Genomic DNA, 25,596 nt, shown 5'->3' with positions numbered 1-25,596 from the left:
ATTCAAGGAAACAACTAAGTTTATCGACTGTAAATGCCCATTCTCAAAACCAAATCAAATTTTTTTTCACGATAAGTTTTACAACGGTAACACGTTATTCAGTCATCACAATGTCTATAGTGTACTTCTTCATAAATGGCATATAAGCATAATTTCCTCTCTCTCACTCACATGTGATAGACTGGAGAAGTGGAAGTTTAATATTAATAATTATTTTGGGAAAAGACAAGATATTACATCATTGAAGTCTCATTGCACATAATGATACACACTGGCCCATATCTTGGATTTCATTACGTTTAGGACTTGCAGTACATTCTGTGTAATTCTCAGCTTTAAGACTTTTTCTGAAAATACACAGTGCAGTCAAATAGAAAACTCCCAGGTTTAAGTGGTGACTAGCCTCATCTACAGTGAATACGAAAAGTATGAGGTAAAACAGAGGTAACAGGGGCAGCAGAAAGAGCCTTGTGATATGATTTCAGATGGACTTTAATCATATTACATACAGAGATTTAGCCACATGTGTAGGATGGCCTTCTAAAAACAATTACAAAATGATGTTCCAGAAATGGGCTCAATGATGCAATTGTGTTGCATAACATTGTTTCAAAAACTCAATCTAAAACATTCATTTTAAAATTGTCTTTCTACCCTAAACAGAATATGATATGAAACGCTCTGACAATCATTTAGGAGAGGAGGTTGCAGTCTTTTTCCACAAACATTATCTATTTTCTGTTTCATTCTCTCCTTCAATGTGGGAGTTCAAGTGAACTTTTAAGACACTCTCTCGTTCAAAGCCCTTTCCACAGGTGGGGCAGGTGTATCCAGAGTAATGAGCCACGTCTGCATTGAGCTGTTCAGACTGAGTGTAGCTCTCGTCAAGCTCTGTGCATGCCTGAGTCTTACGAGGGAGGAGCCTATGTGTGTCCCTCTTGTGTGCCCGTAGAGCTGCCACAGAAGGGAATATGAAATCACAATTTGCTTCAGGACAGGGAATTTCGAGCTCTGGTTTTAAGTCGTTGGAGGGGCATCCCTCTGTCGGAGAGTCATCATATCCTCCATCGCTTTGTTCTTGTTTGATCTTCTTGCTGTGAACTATCCCTCCTTGAGCTGTGTTTTTGGGTTTTCGGCCACGCTTTTTGCCTTGCACCTTCATTTCACAGTTTAGATCACTAGCAAATCTCTCCTGATGCTCCAGGAGCTCTTCTTCTGTCTGAAAAGCAGAACCACATTTGCAGCACTGGTAGGTGTTGATGCTATCATCACCAACAGGGCGCTGAAGGTGCACTGCAATGCGATGGCTGCGCAGTCGTGAAGGACTCGGGAATAAGGTGCCACAGTCCCTACAGGGACAACGTCGTTCTATGCATTCATGTCGCCTGTGTTTGTTCAGCTGCATTGAGACATCGAACACTCATTAGAGACAGTAAACAAATGTTTGTTGTTTTTTCATGCAAACTATAATATAATTTGTATATGACACAAAATATGTGTATGTGTATACGTATTTTAATGTATTCTTCTGTGTTCTCACCTCAGTGAAGGTAAAGAAGCTTTTTCGACAGTAAGGGCAGAGGAAGGGCTTCTCCTCTGTGCTGTGGCTGGCCTGATGCTCGGTTAGCTCCTCAGAAGCAGAAAAGCTCTTGTCGCATTTGTAACAAGTAAAGAGTGTATCAGTCTGCAAAATGATGAGATGAAATTAAAAAGAAAAAGAAATCCTCAGGTTGAGTATTGAGTGAGGTTCACTGTTTTACATTTGCCTGGCCAAATTATGCCTCCATTCTCATACAAAATGCTATTTACAAAAATGTAAATTTAGCAGAAATTATTTTATCCATGATAAAGTCTGAGGGTTACATCACTCTGGCTATCACAGCAAATCAGTAACAGCAACAGAGATGTCTTAGACTAAGATGACAAACAAGTAAAAGTAACTGATACAACTAACAAAATGCTTTCAATTAAAATACCCATAAATGTGTATGTATGTATATATTATGGATAATATATATATATATATATATTATTTCATGAAAAAATAACATTGCAATAAATAATTACAGAGCTGAGAAAAACACAAAAAATTTTGATTATGCGATCTGTTGAGCCAAAAAAATTCAAATAAATATGTAGAATTAATCTGCACGAAAAGCTATTCATCATTTCTCAAGCAGAAAGTTCTCATGCATTTTTAATATATAACCTTCAAATAATTCTCAAGAGAAAAGACTCAATAGTTGGCCTAATAATCACCAGTACATCACACAAGTTGCTGAATTTGGTTACTTGAAGCTTGACCTGGAAGTTTTGTGGACTGGTTTTTTCCTACCTGCTGCAGCTGCTTTTTGTACTGTTCTCGATGACTTTTCCTTATGTGTCTCTCCTTTGCTTTGGAGTCAGAGAAGGTGATGAAGCACTGAAAGCACTGCAGATTTTCATGCTGATCTGCATCACAGGGAGATGACAAATTTGCTCATTGATTTGTTTGAACGAAAAACAGCAGGGATATATTAAATAAATGCTGTGCATCAGAGCATGTCGACTTCGAGCAATAAAAATTAGGATGACAGTATCCCATCACAAATGAGCCATGCATATACCGTAAATGTTATCTTACAGGACTGCAGAGGGGGGACCACGGGTTCAGACTTAATCTCAACTGAGGTGGATCTCATCTCACTCCCAACAATGACTTGCTCTATCTTCACCATGTCCATGCTGAATTTTTTACTCACTACCAAGCGACATGGAGCTGCAACACAGGAGCACAATGCTGCTTCTTACACATACTGAACATGCATGATGAGTGTACAGAAAGCTGAGCACAGCAGAAACGCCCAGCCTACACAATACTTACGTCTAAATAAAGTATGGAGGGTGTGCTTTATGTATGCGGGGCATGCAAGAGTTGCAGTAGCATCAAAACAGCTGACGTAAGGCCTGAGCTGACTGACTGAAAGGTGGTTGGAGGAGACGCTTGCCGACCTGCACAGCCACAACTGAAAGCGAGACGATTGTGTTCATGTATTTTACAAACGATTTCATTTTGTGTTTTGGTGTGCATCCCGTGGGGCTGCGGCTGCCTGCTCTAAAGCTCCGTCTGCGTGAATAATGGCGATTCAAATTTGATTGCAGTTTTTTTGTAAACAATTCGGAGGCATCCATTTCTTACCGTTAGCCTCGTCCGCTGAAATGAAGCCGCGTAGTAAAGCCTGCCCACGTCACGTGACATCGGCAGACCACGACGGTATCGCGAGAGTTCGAGAGAGCGCAATTGCATCGGTTAAAAATTGAGACACCCTTGAGTGTGTAAATTGCTTATGGAAATTCAGGTTTTAAGAGGTTAATCATGCATTATACCCCAATGACAATACACACTATTTCCAAATATATTCCATAAGATGGTGCTGCTAAGAACGTTCACCTAACAAATGCCAATCTTTCTTGCTGCCAAATGTTGAATGTTAATCTTTTATTGACTGAACCTTGGGAGTTCAAAATATTTGTAACAGTTAATAAATCGAATCGACTATACTCAGAGATGACAAAACAATATATGACAGTTGTGTTTTTACACATGGAAACACCATGTTAAGATTATAATTACAATAAAGAGTCTAAATAAGATGTGTAATGTCAAAATAATCAAATGCTAATTTAAGGTTCATAGAACTTTATTGGTTTTTAAATCAAAGAAGGCAGACATCAATGCAAATTTTGATGATAAGGTGAAAAGACAGCACTTTCTTTTTAAATAATCTGTAGTTACACAGGCATGGGGTTCAGGACGTATGAGGAAGAAGAAAGAGTTCAAGGAGTTCAAGGAACCATTTAAGCCCTGGCCTGCTGCTGCTGCTGATACTCAGAAATTCGGCTTTCCATCACAGGCCTGAAATGCCTGATCAATCCCTGAGGACACAGAGAACACATGGAAATTAATCCAGGTTTAATTAAAGCAGAATAACAACATTAATGGAATAATTAGGTTAGAATGAATGACACATGGTGTAATGGATGACAAGTATATTTTTTAAGTTATGGTTTGTGGCAGGCTCTAATGCAATTCAACAAACCAAATTCTAGGGAAAGTTAAAAAACTTTCAAGATACTGTAATAGAATTGAAAAGTGCCATAACTTGCAGTTGGCAAAATATCAACTCAAATAATTTCCTAGAGTTTCCTTATTATTACTTTTATTATTCTATAAACACGCAAAAGCATCACAAGAACAAGTCTGCTTACCTGCACAGGCCATGCTGCACCATCTCCCAGAGCACAGATAGTGTGTCCCTCAATTTGCTTACTGAGCTCCCAAATCATGTCAATCTCTGCTGGACGTGCATCACCACGCACAAAACGCCACATCATCTTGTTCATCCAGTCAACTCCTACAGAATAAAAACTAATTCTTAAACACAATAATGTAAAAATCCCATTGAGACCATGTGCAAAACAATAAGAATGGTATTGTTGATGCATAAGTGAAACAGAGGCATCCTTTACCTTCTCTGCATGGTGTGCACTGGCCACAGCTCTCATGTTTGTAGAATTCAATGAGACGTGCAATGGCTTTGATGATGTCAGTCTGCAAAAATAATGCATGTAACAATTTAACATGCTTTCTCATTTCTCTCTGCATGAGGAACTATTATACAGATGGGAAAAAAAAACGTACTGATTTGTCCATGACAATAAGAGCAGCTGTGCCTAGACCAGTCTGAGCTTGAATGAGGCCATCAAAGTCCATCAGCACCTCTTCACACACATTTTTGGGAATGAGGGGTGTTGAGGAGCCACCAGGGATTACGGCTAGCAGGTTGTCCCACCCACCACGCACTCCGCCTACAAGACAGATGATAATGTTAATTAAGTAAAAAAACAAACCCTAACCCAAATACATAAAACATCATAATGTCAATTCATCACTCAGTTTGAAACCTAGGGTATTACTGTGAACTCTAATATGCAGCAAACCGGCTCATTACAACTTGAGGTTTGTGTACCTGCGTGCCTCTCAATGAGGTCTTTCAGGGGGATAGACATCTCCTCCTCCACAGTGCAGGGGTGGTTAACATGGCCAGAGATATTGAAGAGTTTTGTGCCAGAGTTCCTCTCTCTGCCAAAACTGAGAAACCATGTGCCTCCACGGCGACAGATGGTGGGTGCCACGGATACTGTCTCCACATTGGCAACAGTTGTCGGGCAACCAAACACGCCTGTAAGGGAGGAGAGGAGGAAAAGAGGAGTAAACATTTTAGAACTTTAGTCCGACGTGGAAGGCCATGATCCTAGTCACTGGTAGATAGAAGAAAATTTTGCAAAGGTGAATATGCAGTGAGGGTTAAAACCAAATGACTAATATGAAGAGTATTTTGCCTAAGCATGTCTGCACTGGAACTCACCCACATCAGCAGGAAATGGGGGCTTCAGACGGGGCTTTCCTTGCTTTCCCTCCAAGGACTCAATAAGAGCAGTCTCCTCACCACAGATGTATGCTCCAGCACCACGCATCACAAACACATCAAAGTCATAACCAGACCCACAAGCATTCTTTCCAATCAGCCCAGCAGCATATGCCTCGTTGATAGCAACCTAAGGACAGAAATTTAAAATGGCTGTCTTTGGCTTGCACTGTTAAGTGAAGAGATTTAGATTTGTTTTCAAATCTAATTTTTTTTTTTTACATTTTTACCTGCAGGTTGGATGACTCGTTGTAGAATTCTCCTCTGATATAGATATAAGCAGCACGTGCCCCCATGGCCCTGCCAGCAACCAGGCAGCCCTCCACCAGCTTGTGTGGGTCATTCCTCATGATCTCTCTGTCCTTGCAGGTGCCTGGCTCACCTTCATCTGCATTCACCACCAGATACTTTGGCCTAAAGAAAGAAAGAAAACAAAGGTGCTTGATTCCAAACAGTATGAACTTGGGAACAAACTTAACAAGTCTCAATGTTACAAAAGACCATTTGAATTCATTTCATAACTGCACGCTGAGACTTTCTGACCTTCCATCACTGGGCTTGTTCATAAAGCTCCACTTCATGCCAGTGGGGAAACCAGCTCCGCCTCTTCCACGCAGGCCAGAGACCTTGATTTCATTGAGGATCCAGTCAACCCCCTTTAGAAGGATCTCCTTAGTTTTATACCAGTCACCACGTTTCAAAGCGCCCTTCAACCTAAAGCACAGACATGAATAGTTGATGAGAATGCTCTGTTTCACAAAAGTCATGAAGTTTTAACTCAGCTATTTGTCAGGTAAGAAAGATACATAATAGAATTTTTTCTTTTACATTGCTGTCTGTTATGGCACAATACGAACGGATTCACTTTCAAAATCCAAAACATTATTACTTTAGATAAGTCAGCCGCATTACCTCCAATCATGTCGGCCATAAAGGTTTGTGAAAATTCTGTCCTCGTCTGCCAGCGGTCCAAATGTTGTTTTCTTGGGGGGACTCTAAAAATAAGACATGGGAATACTAACTGAAGCTGCCATTCAGTTATGAAATTGAACTTTCGAATGAAAACAGACAAAGTACCTGTGCTGTACTGTTGAATCGGGTAAGGGCAGTCACACCACCTTGACTGACAGCAGCTGGGGCTCGGGTCACCCCACATACTACAGCCCTGGACAGGGACAGCATCCTTCCTGCGGGGAAGATGGACAGTACAATCATGTCAAATGCTGACAAAAGGCCATGCATGTTGTGTGTATAAAAGAAGCCTTGCTTCCAATATTATGGTGAAGTACTTGCGTTAAGACATCTGAAGAACAATATAAATGAACAATATAGTAAGTGGACTTCTTTAACTACACATTATGAATTTTACAGTTAAATGCATATTAGTTTCTGGATTAGGAGTCTATTATTGTCAATGTCTAAGAAAGAGAGTTTCTCGTTTTGTTAATCCGTATCAAAGCAAAAGCAGCAGCTTGACAGCAAGATCGTATTTTAACTGTGTCCCATTTCCAACATCATATCGGTAAATAACTACAGGTTTTCTGTCACATTTTCGGGGGCGATCGGCAGATATTAGGATGAACTGTTGTCCTCAGGAGTGGAAAAGCTTCACCAAACATGTTTGGTAACTTCATGTTGTTGTTGTTATGTCAGAGGTCGATCGGCCGCAGTTAAAAGTCAATTCAACACTACAGTTTTAGTGTTTGGGCCGAATAAACGCAGAATATTAACCGAACAGTTGAGATTATGCTGTATTTGGATTATTTTGTCTCGCATAGCCAGAGTATACACAGACCTCCGTGCTCGCTTTAGCCGCAGCTAGCCTAGCTTAGCCACGTTAGCTAACGGTTAACCTTGTAATGTCAAAATAAAAGCAGCCGGCTCTCAGCACAGCCTGCAGATATCACACTGACAACACGGCAAACCACACTGACTGCATGAAATTTTGTTATAAAGGCGAAGATCACTCGAAAGGTTGAAAGTAATCCTGCAAACGAAATCGGTCTCCTTACCTTCTCGATGTTCCGACTTTGTGAAATACGGACAGGAAGTAGACGATCTGACGGCCCGGACGCGATCTCGAGTTATTTAAAAGAGATGGTTGCACAACATGACTTTTATAACTGAAGCATCCATAAAGGTCAGTCTGGATGTAGACTTCCTCTTCATTCAGGCATCATTGTGCATTTCCATGCTACGCTGCAGGGCTTTATTGAAAAGTATATCATCAACTAGAAATGATGACGTTATCAGTGGTGGGAAGTAATAAATGCATTTATTCCAGCTCTAAACTGAAATAAGATTGGATGCAATGCCACTTTGTAATTAAGATATTATTTACTACATGTGTGAGGGGAAAAGCACGCCTAATAATAGTAAATACTGAAGATGCAAAGGCAGAGTTTTTAATTGTTGACCCCCTTCAATATTGTAAGTAAAACAATTCTGAATGTGAATGCCCTGAAATGTAGCAGCGATGTTTAACTGCTTGTGTGCAGTTATATCTATTACGTCACTGGGGTTTATCCTCAACATCTGTAGATATGCAAATCATTAAATCAGAGCTATATGGTTCTGTGTGATGTATGACCCAGCTAGTACACCTGTGTGTCTCCAATGTGTTATACGACTGATGTGACTGATAGTATAAATCTACTCTCAGAAAGCACGTGGGCACACAAGAATTAAAAACTTGGGTTGCCATTGGTAAAATGCAGATCTACCAGCAAAAATCTAAGCTGCTGAAGAAATAAGATATTACACAGTGGATCTATTATTGGAAGTGTAAAATTATAATGCAAAACTATCATGTATATCAGTGGTTCCCTACTAGGCAGCCAGGGCACATTGGCGTGCCCCAAATAGACTGGTGATTAATGATTAGAAAATTGTTGTGCCCCTCGTTCAGTTAAATTCTGGATGTTTGCATTACTAACTTTGAAATAAGAAGACCTCTGGGAAATACGTTATTTGGCCTTTTTCGTGAGATTGGAGTATTTCTGAAGTTATCAAGTGGGCTACAAGTTGGAAAAGGTTGTGAAACGCTGGTGAAGAGCAATTAGATTCAAGTAATAAAACTAAGTAAATTAAGTGACAATGCTTTCAACCAAATGCAGATATAATGCGTTAATAAATAAATTTCCATTCAGTTGTCCATCCCTGATTATTATAGTCAAAAGCAATCAGTAACATTCACATTGTTGTTGTTGTTTCTAGTCCAGTTCAGTCAATGTGAGAAATATTCTCCAGGAATCTCTTTCTGTTTGTGCTGAAGAAGTCACTCTGGTTGGGGAGGTTGATAACTTGGTCTGCGAGCAACTCGTCCCAGCCGGTCTACAGCTACGCTTTCAAAGGCCCTCCTCATCAGGGGATGTTCCTCCAGCACCTCGTTGAAGCTGTCCACACTCAGGGAGTAAAGACGGCAGTAGGTGTCTGCTCTCACAGTAGCTGTGCGTCGGCCCTGGGTTAGCAGGCAGATCTCTGAAACCAAGCAGAGGGACTTTGATGTACATATCATATCTTAATAATTCCAAAGTAAATCACAGCTTTTTGATAATTGCAAGTTATCTTGTGGACCAAAAATGACTGATTCCATCTTCTCAAATTTGAATGTTTGCTGTGTTCTTAGTCTTCTAAAAAAGCAAACAAAATAAATATATTTTTAAGATTAATCAGTAAAGGAAATAACCAGACGTTGCAGCCTTGGCTACAATGCAGTATGGTTAATAACGGAATTGACCAGTAGATTAATCAATTTGGGACAGTAATAGCTACAGTGGGTCTGTGGCAGCTTTAACAGGAGAGCAGAAAGAAAAAGTAGAACCACACAACCTCTGATAGATTTGATGAGGGCCTGTCTGAATGTTCAGGTCAATGACATGATTTACCCCCGAAATATGCTCCATCGCTGAGTTTGATCTCCTTACTGCCACGTGGGATGACAGTGACAGTGCCGTGCTGAATGAAGTACATTTTCCGACCTAAAGTTCCTTCCCGTATAATCAAGTCTCCAGGCTGGAAGACCTCGAAACGCAGCTTGGTCAGGATCACTGTCACAAAATGAGGGTCAGTGTTGGCAAACAGTGGCATGTTGGCTACTAACCCTCGGCAGTTATAGCTGACTATCTCCTGCAAAGTAGAGAGAAAGAGAAAGATTTGAATAGAAATAAAGAGGACAATAAGGTAGCTCTGTTGTGTAAAGAGGAGCAGATTCTCACATGTAAAATTTTTGCTTGAAAATGTGAACTAAAAATTATGACTTTTTAAAATTTCAGACCTATGGATATTTTAAATGAATTGTCCAGGCCAATAGGCAGGTCGGAGTAAAAGAGAGGTAGAAAGAAAGAAGAAACACTCAGCAAAATGGACAATTTAAATAACTCACCTCCTTGAGCGGATCGCTGAGCTCTCCAAGGATGCTGTCCTCATCAAACATTTTGCCCTGGAATCTCTGCTCATAATAATCATGGATCCTCTGTCTTACATCTGCTGGCAGTTTATGGAATGACATGTACTGCTCCACTTGCTTATACTAAAAACATTTGCACAAAACATAGTCATATTTTCTACAGTGTGTTTTCTGAATTTCTATTCACACACTAATTATGCAGTAATTGTATTTGTTTCGCAGGCTTTTTCCCGATTTAAACGGATTACAAACTCATTTGTAGTGTCCATTAGCAAACAGTGATCAAAACAGAGGCTGGTCTATCATCTGCTCTGTTTGTGAAAATCCTCTCGAAAGAGTCCCAATAAGGCCACAAAATCCATTAGATAATGCATGTATTCTCTAGGCATTTGGCCCAATTTCCATGAGTAAACAACAAGCAAGTAAGCAATTCTGTGTTATAAAATATTGCTGTGATATTAAACCTCAAAGCCAGAATCGTATTAGCATCCACGTGAGGCTTCGGGGACATATTGCCCACAAAATAGCTAATCCCTCAGGTAGGTTTTTTTTATTTTATTAACGTTTTCAGTCAGAGAAAATCTCTTTACCTTTTCTTGATATTGCCGATGTGATGCATCCAAGGACTGCACCAGATTAGTTGCATGTCCAAGGAACATGGCATAGCAGGTGGCCCCCACAACCATACTGATCATGGTGAGCCAGACGTCAGTCATGCCTTCTGGAGGGTGGGCACCATATCCTATACACAACATGTGACTCATGGCCATAAACAGTGCATATGAGTACTGTATGTGCCATGTAGCATTCTGAAAAGGACAGAGTGAAAGTGATAGAAGACTGTTACGAGACTGAAGAAAATGTACTTTGCATGGCCTCAAAGTGAACATTATTCTAAACACAATAATTTAAGTTTCTTGAATTAATACCATTTGCTAACAGTGGCTGGAAAAAACTTAAGTTGGTGTATTTACAATCCTCGTAAGACATAAAATCTAATCAAATTGCAGACATGTGCACTTATGGTATCAATGGGGTAACCTTGGACTCACCACCATATTATTTTTGGATACCCAGCAGTCTGCAGGAAAGTCCTGCAGCATCGGCACCATAAAAGTCAAGCAGCCATCCCAGTGACACAACAGCAGCATCATGCCAATCAAGTTGACTATACGCACAACTGCACTGGCAAGGTCATAAGTCATGTGGAAAATCTGACAAGGAAAGTTGTACAGTGCAGTGGTAAAACATCAGCCGTCGAGATTTGAAATGTTTTAAACGTACTGTTATGTATGCCATAACCTTTCTTTACCTCTTCCCACTGGTGAATGTAACGGATGAGGCGTGACAGTCTGAGAAGACGCAGGAGGCTCAGGATCTTGGTGAATCTCACAATGCGGAGTGCGCGGGCAGTGCGGTACACATCAGATGACTCGTGCCGAGACTCCAGGTCAAAAATAAGGAAAAAGTAGTCGACAGGGATGGAGGAGATGAAGTCCACTGCGAACCAGGTGCGAAGGTAATGCATGCGGATCTCCGTGGGATCCAGGATGATGTGGCTGTCCTCCCCTGGAATGCCAGTGCGGAAGTTGAAAACTAGGTCCATGAGGAAAAGAGTGTCTGACAGGACATTAAAGGTGATCCATGCCCAGGTGTTCTGGTCCTCAAAGAAGGTGATGCCCCACGGTAAAATCACCAGATTACTCATCATCAGCAGGAGCATCACAAGGTCCCAATAAAACCTGGACAGAACAGACGTAAATGCTGTGAGCATTTCATACAAAGCAGCATATTTGTACATCTTCTGTTCACAATATTAACTGGTACTTGATGCAGAATGGGCAGCCTGTGGTTCAACTATTATCAGAAATATAGATCAACAAACATGGATCTTCCCTTCTCAAGGATTTCATGATTGATTGCTTTATGTCATTCAGACCTGCAGAGAACAAAACAACACCACTAAGTGCAGATGATGGACACATCAAATGCAGCTGAAAACTACTACGTCTGTACAGTGAAAGCTGAGACCCCATTAACAGGGCCCTAGTCGAATATGCAACTTGGATGTATGTAAGGGAGACAACATTTATATTTGTGTGTTGTGTATTGTACTGTCTTCCCTATCCTGCCTTTGTTCTCTCTTTCTATCCACTCCTGAGCCTCAGCCCGGTAGCTTTGCCAATAAACCAGTACCATGGCCAATAAAGTTAAACGCAGATGGCAACAGGAGGAGTATGACAGACTCCTCCTTCGCAGAGTAAAACTGTTTCAGCACAACAAGGCACCAGGAGAATTCATTCTGCCTGTCCCAGCTGCTGAACAGAACAGGTAAAAAAATTAATTATATATATATTTGTTCATTGTGTAACATCGCTCAATTTGTGATGCAACTCGCAAAAAAATCTCGTCTCATGCAGACTTCCCATTAATGCTAGGGGAACTAAACACTCCAGAATTTGAAGTTAAGTAACAATCTAGGTGAAGTGGACACTATGATCCATTTCAAAGTGACCCTTACTCTTATAACAGCTTCTGTCATTGGAGGAATCCCTCTCATGAATAATACATCACATTTATCTCCTCAGGCACAATATACCATCAAAAAGACAGTGAAGAAAACAGAGAGTCACTACCACTGGAGATGTCGGACCAGTAAAGTGTGGCTTGACGCTCCAGACATTAGAGTGTAAAAGCCCGGACGTCTGTGCAGTTCAACACTGCATTTGTCAATGTCTGCTTCAGGGCACGCAAGACCCATTTTCCTATAGGTCTCCAGTGTCCTGTTATACAGCATGACAACACGGTTTCGGTTTCCTTACAGCTTGTTTCCATCAAGTATCAATCACTTCGTGTCTCTATCTTGCTCTCAGTCTCTTTCATTCCAGAGGCGCAGTAACAGGACTATTTTTGATTACTGTCGCAGCATGGAGATTGCAATACGAGCCCTGTGAGAAGACAGTCTCCTTCTTGAGCAGGTCAGAGTGAAGATACAGAAGCCGCTAGATTAGTTCCTCAATCTTATTCACGTTATCCCGAAATCAATCTCTTGCATCTCTGTCTTCAGTGTCTCCACAATGGTTTCATGTCTAGGCTTTATCTCCTCTCATGTTGCAACAGATTAGTGGCTGCTTGCTGCTAATAAATCCACCAAAGACTCTGGATAGCAGTACAGCTGTTTGTGGGAATTAGGTGCAAACTGTATATGTGTGTGATTGCGTGTGATAATCTACTGTATTAAAAAGTTTTAGTTAAGCTGTCACTAACAGCGGTAGTGAGGCAGGAATTGGTTGTTTAAGTGTTTTTTTTTTTTTTTTTATTGAACGGAACTTTTGGTTTTTTCTCCGGTGCCACCATGATGTGTTTTTGTGTAAAACATGAATGAATTGATGCACCGTCTCTCAGACAGAGCAAACAAGTAAGGACTGTAAATGACTTTATTATGTGGAAAATCAGATAACTTTTTACTTTGGGTAAAATAAAAGGAAATCTTTCAATCGGTGTATTTGGGTGGCACAGCAGTTAAAAAGACAGCGCATAGCTTCACCACATGATATATTTTATACATAAATATAAGATAACAATTAGACCGTTAGATAAAAAAAAGTACTTTCTACCAACTCTAAACTGGATTTAATGCCAAAGCAAACCTACAGTACCCTAAAAGTATGAAAAACTTGAAATGTGCCAGTCCAACTCATTCATTTTATAGGCAGAGTTGGATCATAATGTTTGAGGATAGCAGACCTTTAATAATCCCCCTCAGATGTCTGTGAAATATTACATAATAAAGCAAGACTGGAATTATAGAGATTCTTATGGGCAATAATCCCTCTGCATGGCTTTATCCTCTCTGTCTGGTATAGGCCGGATGTTTTAAACTTGTTTATCATTATTGTCCAGACAGCCAGATATCTTGGGCATCAGTGCTAAGATTTAGTTCAGCCCAAAAAACTGATGATCCAGTCCACTAAATCATCCAACAAAGAGACAAAAGTAAATCAAGAAATTATTCAAATGGAAATCATCGGATAGTTTAATTATTGCAATCAGTGGATGCAGTTCCTCTTCTTGATAGACAAGGAGAAGGAGAGTCACAAGGGAGTGGTATGATTAATCCAGATGATCTTGTCCTATATATACTGTATCACTAATCAGATCCCTTCATCGCCTTACCATGTGCTACGAACCATGACATCAGCTGCTGACTGCAATCTGTCCTTGAAAAAATATGTCTATCACAGAATATTTAGTGGCTGAAAACCTGAAAAACACTTTCAAAGGTAATTCAAGGAAGATCAATGACAAAGTGGGCAATATTGTGTTAGAAAAGGTCACATTATCACATTATTCACTCGTTTGTTTGTTTGTTTGTTTGTTTGTCTGTTTTTAAGAAATTAGATGGGCAAACCTTTCCACAGAAACTAAACCCTTATATTAATGATGAAGACAATCCAAAGTGGTCACTACCTGAAGTCACTGTAGGGGTGGATGATCCACACTCCAAAGCTCTTGACCCTGGCCTGCTCAGCAGCAACACCTTTATGACTGCCGAACATGCGCAGGGAGAACTTGTTGACCCCGGGCTGGAGCATGGAGCAGAACTGCCTCTGCAGGTAGGTGGACTGGTCCAGTTGGGGGTCATCATCAGCTCCTTCACATTCCCCATGGATGTCCAGCAGGCCATCTGGGTCAGCTGTGTAGTCATCATTGTGAGTCTTGACCAGGGAGAAGAGCGTCTTGGTCACATCACTCCTCTTTTCTGTCTTCGGGGAGGGGGTCCCAGGAGGGCTGCCCCTCTGAGAGGCACTTCTCCATCTTGAGAAACGGAGGCTGCTCCAGCTGCGGTACTTGGTTGTCTCCATCTTCAGAGGCGGGCTCTCAGGATTGCCCCTCTGGGCATCTGCACTCCTGGAGGGGCTGTTCATTTTGATAAACTACCATAAACTGAGCAAAGTAATCAGGACTCTGTTGTTCGTTGTGGGGCCTAATTAGAAAGTTCCCTTATTAATCACTTTTTCAATTTTCATCTACTTTCACTTATTAATGAAGTCTACTGTAAATGACTTTCCATCTGTACGCTTAAAATGCAAACCACCTTTACAGAATAAAAATACCTCCTGAGCCAAAAACTTTGAAATAGAGCAGTAAACTTTAAAAGGCCATGCACTTAATTTAAAATATCACAGAGTATCTTCGGGTGACCATGAATTAACTAACGAGGAGGTCAGTTGTAGAAAAAGTTGCTTTTCCCACACCAGGCCTGGCAACATACAGCCTTAAAAAGTCGCAGCGTCCATTAGAAAAAGTATTTTTGCAGAGATGTTGAAATTTTTCCCCACGGAAGTTCAGCTTCAGCCTCAGATGTTGTGTGTCCGTCTGCAGCCGATACAACAGCAGGGCGGACGCAAATTGACAGGGAGGGCTGAGTAACCTTCAATAATCGGCTTGTTGGTGTAACTACGCCCCCCCCCCGGAGCAAGGCCCTCCCACCGGCAGTATGATGCGTTCACAGGTCAAGTTGCTGGGTCAGGTGGACCAGCCTCCCAAACAGAGAGATTTCCTCTTTACTTATTTACCTGTATAAAATATCTGAAAATTATGAAAATAGTCAGATGTTGTGTTTTCAAAGTATGGAAGTCAAGGAATTTCAATATGTGTCATTCACAGTGACAGAAAATACAGAAGAGTGAGTCGAGCCTCTTCCAAAAACACTTGACATGGATGTGTAAAGATGTAAAAATGCGCCTCAGTGAGCAGCTCCATGTTTTTTTGTTTTTCTTTAAACAACTGCTCTGTGGATTTGGGGATAAAAATCACATGCCCCCACATTTTTTAGATGATTGACATGATTTTTATATGTTGACACAAGAAAGTAGACAAACTGCTGCTCCACTTGTTGGTGGTAATTACCTTAATGCATTTGTTTGTTGCACTTCAAAAAGATCCCGATTTAGTTTGATGCAAACGTGCTTATTACATAGAACTATGTAAAGAAAAATGTAAAGATCGGACTGATGCAGGCCCTTCAAAGTTAGTCTTGAATTCCTCATGTACTCAGATGTTTAGTCCCATTTAAACTGCTCTCACCTGGTATCCTGTCTGGTTTAGACTTTGTTCAAATCCTTACACGTACTCTGTGCTCACATTTCACCAATGATTGCCCCTCACCCCTGAACTGGCAGGTGTCGTGTTTGCATTTACACCTGAGAGTCAGTCACTTGCACACTTGAGGAGTTTCAGACACAATTACTGGGTCACATAGAGCTTGGACTTTGCTAAAGTCTAATGTGTTAAAGTTCACCAGAGAAGACTTCATTTCTAAATTAAACAGTATGCAAGTTAATTCAAGCTTTCAACCCCGAATTTTGAGAATTGCAGGAAAGAGTTGCACACATTCCAGGAATAACAATGTGACAGAAATAAAGGCCCTGAAAACAAAAGATGCTTCAGTAAGAATTTTAGGATTAAGTTTTACTATCAGTGCAAAAGGTCAAAGCTCAAAAACACAATTAATTAATTTCATCCATTAGTAACAGCAGTGCCACTGAGAACAGCAAACCTGGTATGACATTTGGAATAAATGTTCTTTTGTATTACTGTTTCCTCACTTGGTTGCTGTCTGGGGTTAATGTGCTGGTGGTGTTGCACAGATTCCTAGAGGACAGAAACGTTTTATTATTCCAGTGTTCATAATCCACATTTGAAATAGCTGATTTTGTTGTGATAAGAAACTTTAGAGACTTACAGAGCGACTGTTCCTGCCTTCAAGTAATCGCATATTGGTGAGTAGCCCTTCAGTTGTGCTTTCAGAGTATCGATCTCTTGAATCAAGGCGTCAGACTCTAATTTCAGAGATGCTGAGAGACAAACAGAAGGGAGTGAACGATTCAGGCCTGAACAGCATTTTTTTTTTAAATGTCTCCACAAGGTGGCAGCAACACCTGAGTAATAATTATCTGTAAAGTGGTTGCACAGGATACCTTGAGTCTCAGCATGTGACTTGTCAGTGCCAGCCAACTCTTCTGCCTTTTTTCTCTGAGGCATTGAAATAAAAATGTCAGTCAATTTACAGACAATGAATTACCAAGGCAGTCTTCGTGGCACCACAACTCAACACTAGGTGACAAAAACCACAATCACACAGTCATTTGTATTAGCAATTTAAAATGCCAAATAACTGTCTGAGACCAGTTGTTGTTCCCACATTAATCCTTTTATCATGACGAACTAGTGTTATAATGATAATGTCACTGATAATGGCAAAAACGGCATTTGTATGAGTGGGGAAAGTGAAGCACAAAGTGAAAGTGAGCACAAAAGTGAGCAGTCACACTGAAACAAAGACAGAGTAATTTTACCTTTTCTTCTCGGCAGACATCATCATCTGTTCTCATTTTCTCCATCTCCGAATTGACTTTGGCCACTGCAGCTTGCAACTCTTCCAGTGTTTTTGAGTCCTCAGCCACCCGCTTTTCTGCTACAGCCTTAAATAAATTGTGATTATTGAGCGATTCGTCAACAATTTTCATCCGCACTTGAAGGCTCTCACTCCCATTCTCTAGCAGGGCCAACACCTGCTTTTGGCCAAGAATAATCATCAGCAGTCCCAAACACACCAACACGGATAAAATAGCCAGAATCCACTGACTCCGCATTGTTGCTGCTTGAATCACTGTGATACAGAAAAGCAAGAACAGAGAGATGAGGAAAGGGAAGTTAACATAGTTGTAAAATACAGTTCATGTTTGTTCAGCCTTACTTTCTGAGCTGCTCTCTTACCTTCTTCTCTGTGTGTTTTTCACTTGACATTCTGCTTTCATTTGTTCACGGACTTACCACAGGTTGTGTACTCAGGTTTCACAATAAGAACAGGTTTGGTAACATACATTTATTTTTTATAGTTTGGCTTGATGCTGGTATAATAATATAACACAGAGATGGACTATGCCCACAAGCTCAATAAAACAATAATATGTTCCATGGAAGCATCGGGTGCTGCTTCGACAGGCCGATTGCTCCAGTTGCAGTTGCATCTGGAACTAATCAAGCCTTTTTGTGATTGGGGGACAGGTTCCTGAAACCTTCTCAATGGAACAGGTCGTCTCATTTGTGAATATATTACTGAGGGAAATTAATAAATTAATGTTAATGATTAATAAACAGACATTTTGACAGTTTGCAAGTACACACCTATTTTTTTTTTTTTGTCAAACACAGACAGCAGCAGCCTCTTAGAAAAGTCAGAGAGGTGGGGTTTATCCAGGTTTAATGGCCCATCCACATCAAATTTATTAATATGTTAAAGTTTTCACCTCTCCTCAGTTTCAGTGAGTGAGGACTTAGAAGGTGTTTGGTTCCAAGCACACGTCACCTTTAACCTTATAAAGCCAGAAAGCCGCCATGAAGCCCCTCATCAGAGCGCATAGTTTCTATGATGGTGAACTTGAGACTTGATGAACAAGTATTACAGTTCTGTGGTCTTACGAGTAGAACTGGTTTGAGAAAATAGGTGAGACCTGAAAAAAGGCCACACCTCTGTATGATGACATATGGAACATATAGATATGATACACAGTATTGGTAGCTGAGACTCCTGCTCCATTAACCCACCGTGTCTGGTATATATGTCTTTTCCTCTCCTTCTGATTATTGTTCTGAGTCTGATCTCACTCAAATCCAACACTCTGTAGATGTACGCCTGATATATTTCTGTACCAGACGTACACGGCTATACAATGCAAGCATTGCCGTATCTGAGTGTTGCGCTTGACTGCTGCTGATATACACATGTACAAACAAAGACACTTTTACCTATTTGATTGCGTGTCTACAGATTAAATAAAAGGATGAGATAAACTCTTTAAACACACATTAAAGGTACAATAGAGTTTTTCTTTTGTTATAACATCATGAACACTTTAGAATATATCCAATCCTCCTTTTGATAAATAATAAAAGAACTGGTGTATTTAAACAAGTCACATTGTCTCATTATTCTTATGGGCGGAGGCCCAGTGCCAAAGTGTTAACAATCAAATCACAGCAACAAAAGCAGCTGCCAAGAATGCATTTAAATTAATCTATAGTCTCATAGGTTTTCTGCATCATGGTACTTTTTAAACAATTTGGCTTTATCATGTACACAGAAATCAAATACTTGGACCCAGCAGCACTTACATCAGCAAATAAAAAACATGTGTTGCTGTGTTTGTTCAACTCTGGGAAAGCTACCCTCAGTGGAGGTTGGGAAGTATTTAAGCATCTTTGAACCTGCACATGAAGCCCTGACAGCCTGTTGGACAGCTCACAGCTCAGGTAAGAATGAGTTCTGCTGTCTGGAGATTTGGAGCAGACACTTTCCTGAGTCTGTTTTCAGTTTTTCTTCCTTCATTAACTCCAATGTACACAAAGTGCCGTCATACTGATGAGAATCTCCTAATTAAATTAGTTAGAAATGGGTCACACATTTACATTTCCCAATGTTTGTGTGTAAGAATGCAAGGGCACACTATTTATGTGCATTTTTTTATTTCTTGGTTTTGTTTGACATTTTTCTATTCATATGATTAATATTTGTAACTCTTTTTTTATATTATAACAGGATAGAAAAAGTTTACTACATTTTTGCATTTAGATGCCAACGTGCATGTGCATGCAGCATGACATTTATCTGCTATAATGAAAAAACTATTATTAAAACCCTCAGAAGAAAAAAGACCAAAAGATGTATGATTTTGTTGTGTACAGTGTGTACCGCTTCAGGTCTTCCCTTCTGAAAATCATGAGGATGTTTGTTATGATCCTCTCAGCACTTCTGTTGAGCGGTAAGTTATCAACCAGTACTATTAAATTAATTCATTCCCTAAATACTTGATGGACTTAATAAGAAAGCTATTTTCAGACATTAATAAAATAAAAAATATTCATATGATCCATAAATTATTACTATTCACTATAGTCATCACAGTCATTATAAGAGCTGAATCCTTCTCTTTTGTCAGAATTTTGCAGAGGTGCACCTGCCAATCTAGCACCCATGTCGGGCATCTGCTGGGTCAATGGCAATCTCCATAACACCTTCGACGGTTACTACTACACATTTGTGGGAAACTGCACCTATACCATGGCTAAAATCTGCCATGCTGGTAGAACCCTCCCACCATTCGACGTGGACATCAAGAACATGAACAAGGGTGAAGTGCAGGTCCCATCTGTGGGTTTGGTCACTGTCAAGGTTCATGGGATCAACGTTCAAATAGGCCGTGGCGAGTTTGGTTTTGTCCGGGTGAGTCCGTGTGTTTTTCCCATACCAACTGTATCAAAATTATTTGACAAAAAGAAAATTACAATACGCTTTATAGTGCCACTATACTAAGATAAGTAAACAGCCAATGCTCCTAGCATTGGGGAAAAAGCTTTGAAAAGATCTTGATGTTTGGAGATATAGAAATTATGTATTAAAAACATATTTATGTTGTTAATGTAAAACATGTTCAACAACAAATGTTCTTCTTTTTTTTTGCCTACTGAAGTCCAGTTAAATACTATTGGAATACATACAGGTTTTGAGAAATCCTGCTGTTTAGCAAGCAAACAAACAGGAAAAAGGAAAAAGAAAAATATGCACAAACAATTAAATAACTTCACGGTAATTATAATAATGTTTTTTCCGTGGGGGCTGACCTTGGTCTCTTCATATTTCAAATAAATTGTGCTGTGTAATTAAATTCAACTGGTTTATGTTCAGGTGAATGATCAACAATGGACTCTGCCAATGAACTTGAACAACGGCCAAGTGAAGCTTTCCCAGAGAGGTCTGTTTGTCCTTGTGGAGACAGATTTTGGCCTGACTGTGCAGTATGACTGGAACAATTATCTTACCATCACTGTACCTGTCAGTTTTGCGGACAGTGTGTGCGGCCTGTGTGGAAACTTCAACAGCAAAAAAGAAGATGATCTTATGACTGCTAGTGGCTCAGTGACCAGCAGTGTGGCAGCGCTGGCAGAAAGCTGGAGGGTTCGCACAGATGGTGCCAACTGCAAAGATGAATGTGGTGGCCAGTGTGAAAAGTGTCCTTTTAGTGAAGTTGAGATGTTAGAAAAACAATTCTTTTGCACAGCCTTAGTAGAAAATATAGCTGAACTCATAGGTTGTCGAGTTGATATTGATGCCACCGTCTTTCAGAGCAACTGCATGCTTAACCTTTGTCAGGGTGAGGCTGTGAGCACGTATCTCAGTAACACTCTGCAAGGTTACACTGACATCTGCCAGACGTCTGGAGTCCAAGTGCTCGACTGGAGGAAGTCTACTGAGACACGTGAGTAGTCTAGAGTAAAAAAAACCCAAACAAACATAAATATGCTGTCAATAATAGCAACAATGTAAGTCCGCATTCTGCACTTCAGTTTGAGGTGCATAAATGTTTTTCTCTGTGTGCATTGTTAAAAGTGTCTATTAATAAAATGTATTATTATTATGATTGCTACTCCACAACATTTTTTGCAGCTAGTTACTTTAGATTAGATGCTTTGTTATAAACTGAACTACCAGACGTATATAAAAACTCAGCTTAGGCATTTTTATTGATCATAAATAAATGCTTTTGAAAAAGTGACTCTTTTGTTCTCTTTGTCCATTCAGCTACACCCAACTGTGGAGGAAATAGTCACTTTGACTTCTGTGGGAGCGGCTGTCCTGCCACATGTGCAGACCTAAACAATCCCACAAACTGTAGCGCCGCCTGTGTGGAGACCTGCGTCTGTGATGACGGCCTTCTGCTCAGCGGCACCAAGTGTGTCCCCAAGGCCGAGTGTGGCTGCTTGTACCGAGGCCACTATGTGGAATCTGGGGAGTCTTTCTGGGGCGATAAGAGCTGCACCAAACGCTACACGTGCTCTGCTGGTGGACAATTGTCCCTGAAGCAGACGAGCTGCCCCCCCGGGCAGCAGTGCCAAGTGGTGAAGGGGATCAGAGGCTGCTATCCTGTCAGCTATGCCACATGCATGGCATCTGGAGACGCACACTTTGTAACTTTTGATGGGGAGCGCTACAACTTCCAGGGCACTTGCACATATCAGATGGCTGGAGTCTCATCCAATAAAACTGGGCTGGAGAGTTTTAGTGTTGTGTTACAGAGCAACAGCCAAGACAAGAAGGCTGGATCTGCTGTCGAGCTGGTAGAGGTCAGAGTGTACGGGTACACCTTCGTCATCAGCAAACAGTACCGCGGCGCCGTTGTGGTAAAACATTTTCTCAAATAATGATAATTTTCATCAAGCATTGTTTTGTACTTGTCAGCTAACTGATGAGATATTTTAGCTCTGCAGACATGATCTTCCAATTCTATGCGCTCATCATTATGTGTTCAAATTAAAGGCTGCTATTGTATATATTTATGTTTTTAAGGTCAACGGTGAACTGTCCAACCTCCCAATGTCGCTGGACAACAATAAACTGCATCTTTACACAAGTGGCGGTTTTGCTGTGATTGAAACAAACTTTGGCGTGATGTTGTACTATGACTGGGACAGTGTGGTGTTTGTCACGGTTCCCAGGACTTACTTGGGTGAGATGCAAGGTCTTTGTGGTAATTACAACCTGAACCCCGAAGACGACATGCAGATGAGAGGTGGCAAACAAGCCTCTACTTCTGAAGCGCTCGGTCAAAGCTGGAAGGTCAGCACGGCGCCCGGCTGTGTTGACGGCTGCCGTGGTGTCTGCCCTGACTGCAACATCACTGAAAGATCTCTGCACAACACCAGCAGTTACTGTGGCCTCATCAGTGATCCTGCAGGCCCGTTCCGTGACTGCCATTCTAAGGTCGACCCTGCGGGCTTCCTTACTGACTGTCTGTACGATGTCTGCCTCCATCAGGGCAGTGGGAGTGCGGAGTGCAAGTCTTTGGCAGCATACACAGCTGCCTGCCAGCTGACAGGCGCCAAAGTATGTCCCTGGAGGTCAGCCCAGTTCTGCGGTAAGGACATTTACCTCAAAATTGTGTGCAGCTGAAGTAAAACGGCTTTGACTGTTATAATAATCGTGTCCCTTCCTTGTTCCCAGATGCCCAGTGTCCATCAAACAGCCACTATGAGCTCTGTACCAGCAGCTGTATGGGATCATGTGAAAAAAACTCCACTCTGTCAAACTGTGGAGCTCAGTGCATGGAAGGATGTGCTTGCAACAAAGGTTATCTCCAGAGTGGAAATGACTGTGTACCTGCTGACCAATGCGGCTGCATGTATGAAGGCAAATATTACCAGCGAGGACAGGTCTTCTACCCCGATGCCCTTTGCCAGAAGGAGTGCGCCTGTAACGGCACAGTAAGTAATGAAAGGGCAGCCTGTTTTTATTTTTCCAAGACTTTTTCTGTGTTTTTGAAAGATTGCAAAGTGAGCGTCATCAAATCAGCCATAGATTAAGAGGAGCACTGAAAAATATACAGACGAAGTGATGAGCAAAGTAGCAAATAAATAATGCAAACAACTCACAAAAGCAAAACATATTAAATATTCATTAAAGGCTGTTAAATCATGATAATAAAACCACATTCCTCACGGAGGAGGTGTTCTGTATTGTTCATGGTGAGGAGGGTCTGGGTCTGCTCTTTGCTCTGAGTGAATGGCACTTTTTAATTTCTACCAAATAAATAGCACACAAAAAGTGTTCAGTAACAATAACCATGCAGGTGTGTCTTTTTTATTAGGTGCACTGCAAGCAGTCCTCTTGTGGTCCATATGAGACATGCGAGACAAAGAATTATGTGCGATCATGTCAGCCTTTGGGAAAAGGAGTGTGCTCCATCTCTGGAGATCCGCACTATAACACCTTTGACAACAATACCTACAGCTTCCAAGGCACCTGCACCTACATCGCAGCCAAAGGATGCCACCTGAGCAGCACACGGCTCGCCGCCTTCTCGGTGGCAGTGGAGAATGAAAAGTGGTATCGCATGTCGGACAACCCAAAGGTCTCAGTGGCAAAACTTGTGGCGGTAGAAGTCTATGGAACTGTCTTGATCCTTCGCAGGAATGAAGCTAGAATGGTTTGGGTATGTCACTAATATTGCTGTTAAGATGCTCACAACTTTTAAATCCACCTGAATGACATTCATTCATTCATCTTCTAACGCTTATCTGTTTCTGGGCCAAATTCCAATTCTGATTAGAACGGATTGTTTTCTGCAGATCAATGGGGTCCTACATCATCTTCCTCGAAACCTCTTCAATGGTAAAGTGAAGGTTTATCAGGAGGGGGCAAATGATGTCATTATTACAGACTTTGGCCTGAGGGTCACTTATGACCTGGTCTACCACGTCACGATAACTGTCCCCGGAAACTACAGAGGAAGGACCTGTGGTCTTTGTGGAAACTTTAACGACGACAAAACAGATGACTTCCAGCTTCCATGTGGAAATGTGACCAAAGACCTCCAGACATTTGGAGTAGCGTGGAAGGTGCCGGTACCTGGAGTGGTCTGTGAGGACGGCTGTAGTGGTGACCTCTGCCCCAAATGTGATGATCGCAAAAAAGCTGCACTAGAAGTGAAATGTTCGATTATCACCAATCCTGAAGGTCCATTTGCCGCCTGCCATGATGTTATTGATCCTGCGTCCTACTTCAGAGATTGTGTGTATGACGTTTGCATGGCTACAGATGAGCAAAGCATGTTGTGCCACAGCATTGCAGCTTATATATTGGACTGCCAAGACTTTGGTGCAAAGACTCAGAAATGGAGAAGTCCCTCATTCTGCCGTGAGTCTACGCATCTTTATCCTGATAATGCACTATAAAATCCATCTCTGAAATCTCCACATCTGTTTATTTCAAGTTGGGAAAAAAAATCCTGTCCCTTGCTTTGTGTTTACAGCCTTTACATGCCCTGCCAACAGCCACTACGAAACCTGTGTCCTGCATTGTTCCTCTCCGTGTCCGGGCCTCACTGACACTTTCCCATGCTCCACATCGTGTGTTGAGGGCTGTGGCTGTGATAAGGGTTATCACTATAATGGAACTGGCTGCGTGCCCCTTGAACAGTGCAGCTGCTACTATAATGGCCATACACTTAAGGTGAAAACAAATATGCTTTTAAAACCTTCCGGGCAGACCAAATAAAGCTGCAGTGACGGCTTCAAATTACGTTTAAACTCATCATTATAACAACAGCACTTTTTACTTATTGGAATTAAGTAACTTTTATAATATACGGGTTGAATTAGTTAGAATAAATATATGTTGGATTTCCAAAGCAGTATTGGTTGTGCGTTTTTAGCCAATAGCAGGAATGCTTCAGCTCTCAGGACTCAGAGGCTTCGTACGGACATTAATGTTTGCTCTGGTCTTGTTGTCGAAGTCTTCGGCTCATGAGTTGCATTAATGTCTTGTCAGGTTGGAGAGTCAGTTATAACAGATGACTGTCAGAGGAATCTGAGCTGTCTGAACTCTGGAGTAATCATGTCTGAGAACATGACATGTGACCCAAATGAGAGCTGCCAGGTAAAGAACAGCATGATGGGCTGTTTACTGCAGCAGTGCTGGCTAGACGGCAACGGGTCATTCATCGCATTTAATGGGGAAAGTGGCACCATAACAGAGCCAGGATCCTATGAGATCATCCAGAGCTGTGGCCAATCTCACACATCAAACTGGTTCAGGGTGGTGGCGAAGCTGGAAACATGCACTCCAAAAGTCAAAACAGTTTTAACCGTTTATGTGTTCTT

The 25,596-nt window shown here is 41.2% G+C and overlaps 3 protein-coding genes across 4 annotated transcripts; all 3 read right to left on the bottom strand.

Moving 5' to 3' along the window:
* Window positions 1-291: 291 nt before the first annotated feature.
* On the bottom strand, window positions 292-3,193 carry LOC115051283 (zinc finger protein 33B-like). Its single transcript, XM_029514632.1, has 5 exons — window positions 3,179-3,193; window positions 2,624-2,758; window positions 2,336-2,451; window positions 1,541-1,684; window positions 292-1,399 (listed from the first exon to the last, which is right to left on the bottom strand). Exons 2-5 carry the CDS (start codon window positions 2,721-2,723, stop codon window positions 728-730), a joined length of 1,032 nt encoding a protein of 343 aa, XP_029370492.1. The 5' UTR covers window positions 2,724-2,758; window positions 3,179-3,193; the 3' UTR covers window positions 292-727.
* A 466-nt stretch (window positions 3,194-3,659) lies between these two features.
* Window positions 3,660-7,543, bottom strand: ndufv1 (NADH:ubiquinone oxidoreductase core subunit V1). The gene is made up of 11 exons (XM_029514031.1): window positions 7,481-7,543; window positions 6,546-6,655; window positions 6,381-6,463; window positions 6,012-6,182; window positions 5,699-5,882; window positions 5,409-5,598; window positions 5,010-5,222; window positions 4,682-4,848; window positions 4,510-4,591; window positions 4,249-4,394; window positions 3,660-3,915 (listed from the first exon to the last, which is right to left on the bottom strand). The coding sequence occupies exons 2-11, from the start codon at window positions 6,648-6,650 to the stop codon at window positions 3,838-3,840; spliced, it is 1,419 nt and encodes a 472-aa protein (XP_029369891.1). The 5' UTR covers window positions 6,651-6,655; window positions 7,481-7,543; the 3' UTR covers window positions 3,660-3,837.
* A 187-nt stretch (window positions 7,544-7,730) lies between these two features.
* On the bottom strand, window positions 7,731-17,785 carry hcn3 (hyperpolarization activated cyclic nucleotide-gated potassium channel 3). Of its 2 annotated transcripts, none has more exons than XM_029514029.1 (11): window positions 17,659-17,785; window positions 17,238-17,551; window positions 16,860-16,914; window positions 16,625-16,736; window positions 14,347-16,533; window positions 11,189-11,618; window positions 10,929-11,090; window positions 10,467-10,685; window positions 9,853-9,999; window positions 9,356-9,596; window positions 7,731-8,948 (listed from the first exon to the last, which is right to left on the bottom strand). In XM_029514029.1, the coding sequence occupies exons 5-11, from the start codon at window positions 14,802-14,804 to the stop codon at window positions 8,746-8,748; spliced, it is 1,860 nt and encodes a 619-aa protein (XP_029369889.1). In that variant the 5' UTR covers window positions 14,805-16,533; window positions 16,625-16,736; window positions 16,860-16,914; window positions 17,238-17,551; window positions 17,659-17,785; the 3' UTR covers window positions 7,731-8,745. The 2 variants fall into 2 exon arrangements, with proteins under 2 accessions (XP_029369889.1, XP_029369890.1); XM_029514030.1 differs by having other exon boundaries at window positions 17,639-17,665.
* Window positions 17,786-25,596: the final 7,811 nt, after the last annotated feature.

The sequence above is a fragment of the Echeneis naucrates genome, chromosome 11 (genome assembly GCF_900963305.1).
Source record: "Echeneis naucrates chromosome 11, fEcheNa1.1, whole genome shotgun sequence".
NCBI classification, from domain to species: Eukaryota; Metazoa; Chordata; class Actinopteri; order Carangiformes; family Echeneidae; genus Echeneis; species Echeneis naucrates.
The sequence above is the reverse complement of the archived record's forward strand: the minus strand, read 5'-3'. Positions and strand labels throughout refer to the sequence as shown.

Coding starts and splice junctions, on each gene's coding strand:
- LOC115051283 (XM_029514632.1), bottom strand. CDS start 2,723: ATGGACATGGTGAAGATAGAGCAAGTCATTGTTGGGAGTGAGATGAGA. Junction 2,452..2,623: donor GGTCCCCCCTCTGCAGTCCT/GTAAGATAACAT, acceptor CCTGTGATGCAG/ATCAGCATGAAAATCTGCAG. Junction 1,685..2,335: donor ACAAAAAGCAGCTGCAGCAG/GTAGGAAAAAAC, acceptor ATCATTTTGCAG/ACTGATACACTCTTTACTTG.
- ndufv1 (XM_029514031.1), bottom strand. CDS start 6,650: ATGCTGTCCCTGTCCAGGGCTGTAGTATGTGGGGTGACCCGAGCCCCA. Junction 6,183..6,380: donor TATGGCCGACATGATTGGAG/GTAATGCGGCTG, acceptor TCTGTGCTTTAG/GTTGAAGGGCGCTTTGAAAC. Junction 4,849..5,009: donor CCTCATTGAGAGGCACGCAG/GTACACAAACCT, acceptor TCTGTCTTGTAG/GCGGAGTGCGTGGTGGGTGG.
- hcn3 (XM_029514029.1), bottom strand. CDS start 14,804: ATGAACAGCCCCTCCAGGAGTGCAGATGCCCAGAGGGGCAATCCTGAG. Junction 11,091..11,188: donor ACATTCACCAGTGGGAAGAG/GTAAAGAAAGGT, acceptor TTTCCTTGTCAG/ATTTTCCACATGACTTATGA. Junction 9,597..9,852: donor TCAGCGATCCGCTCAAGGAG/GTGAGTTATTTA, acceptor TCTACTTTGCAG/GAGATAGTCAGCTATAACTG.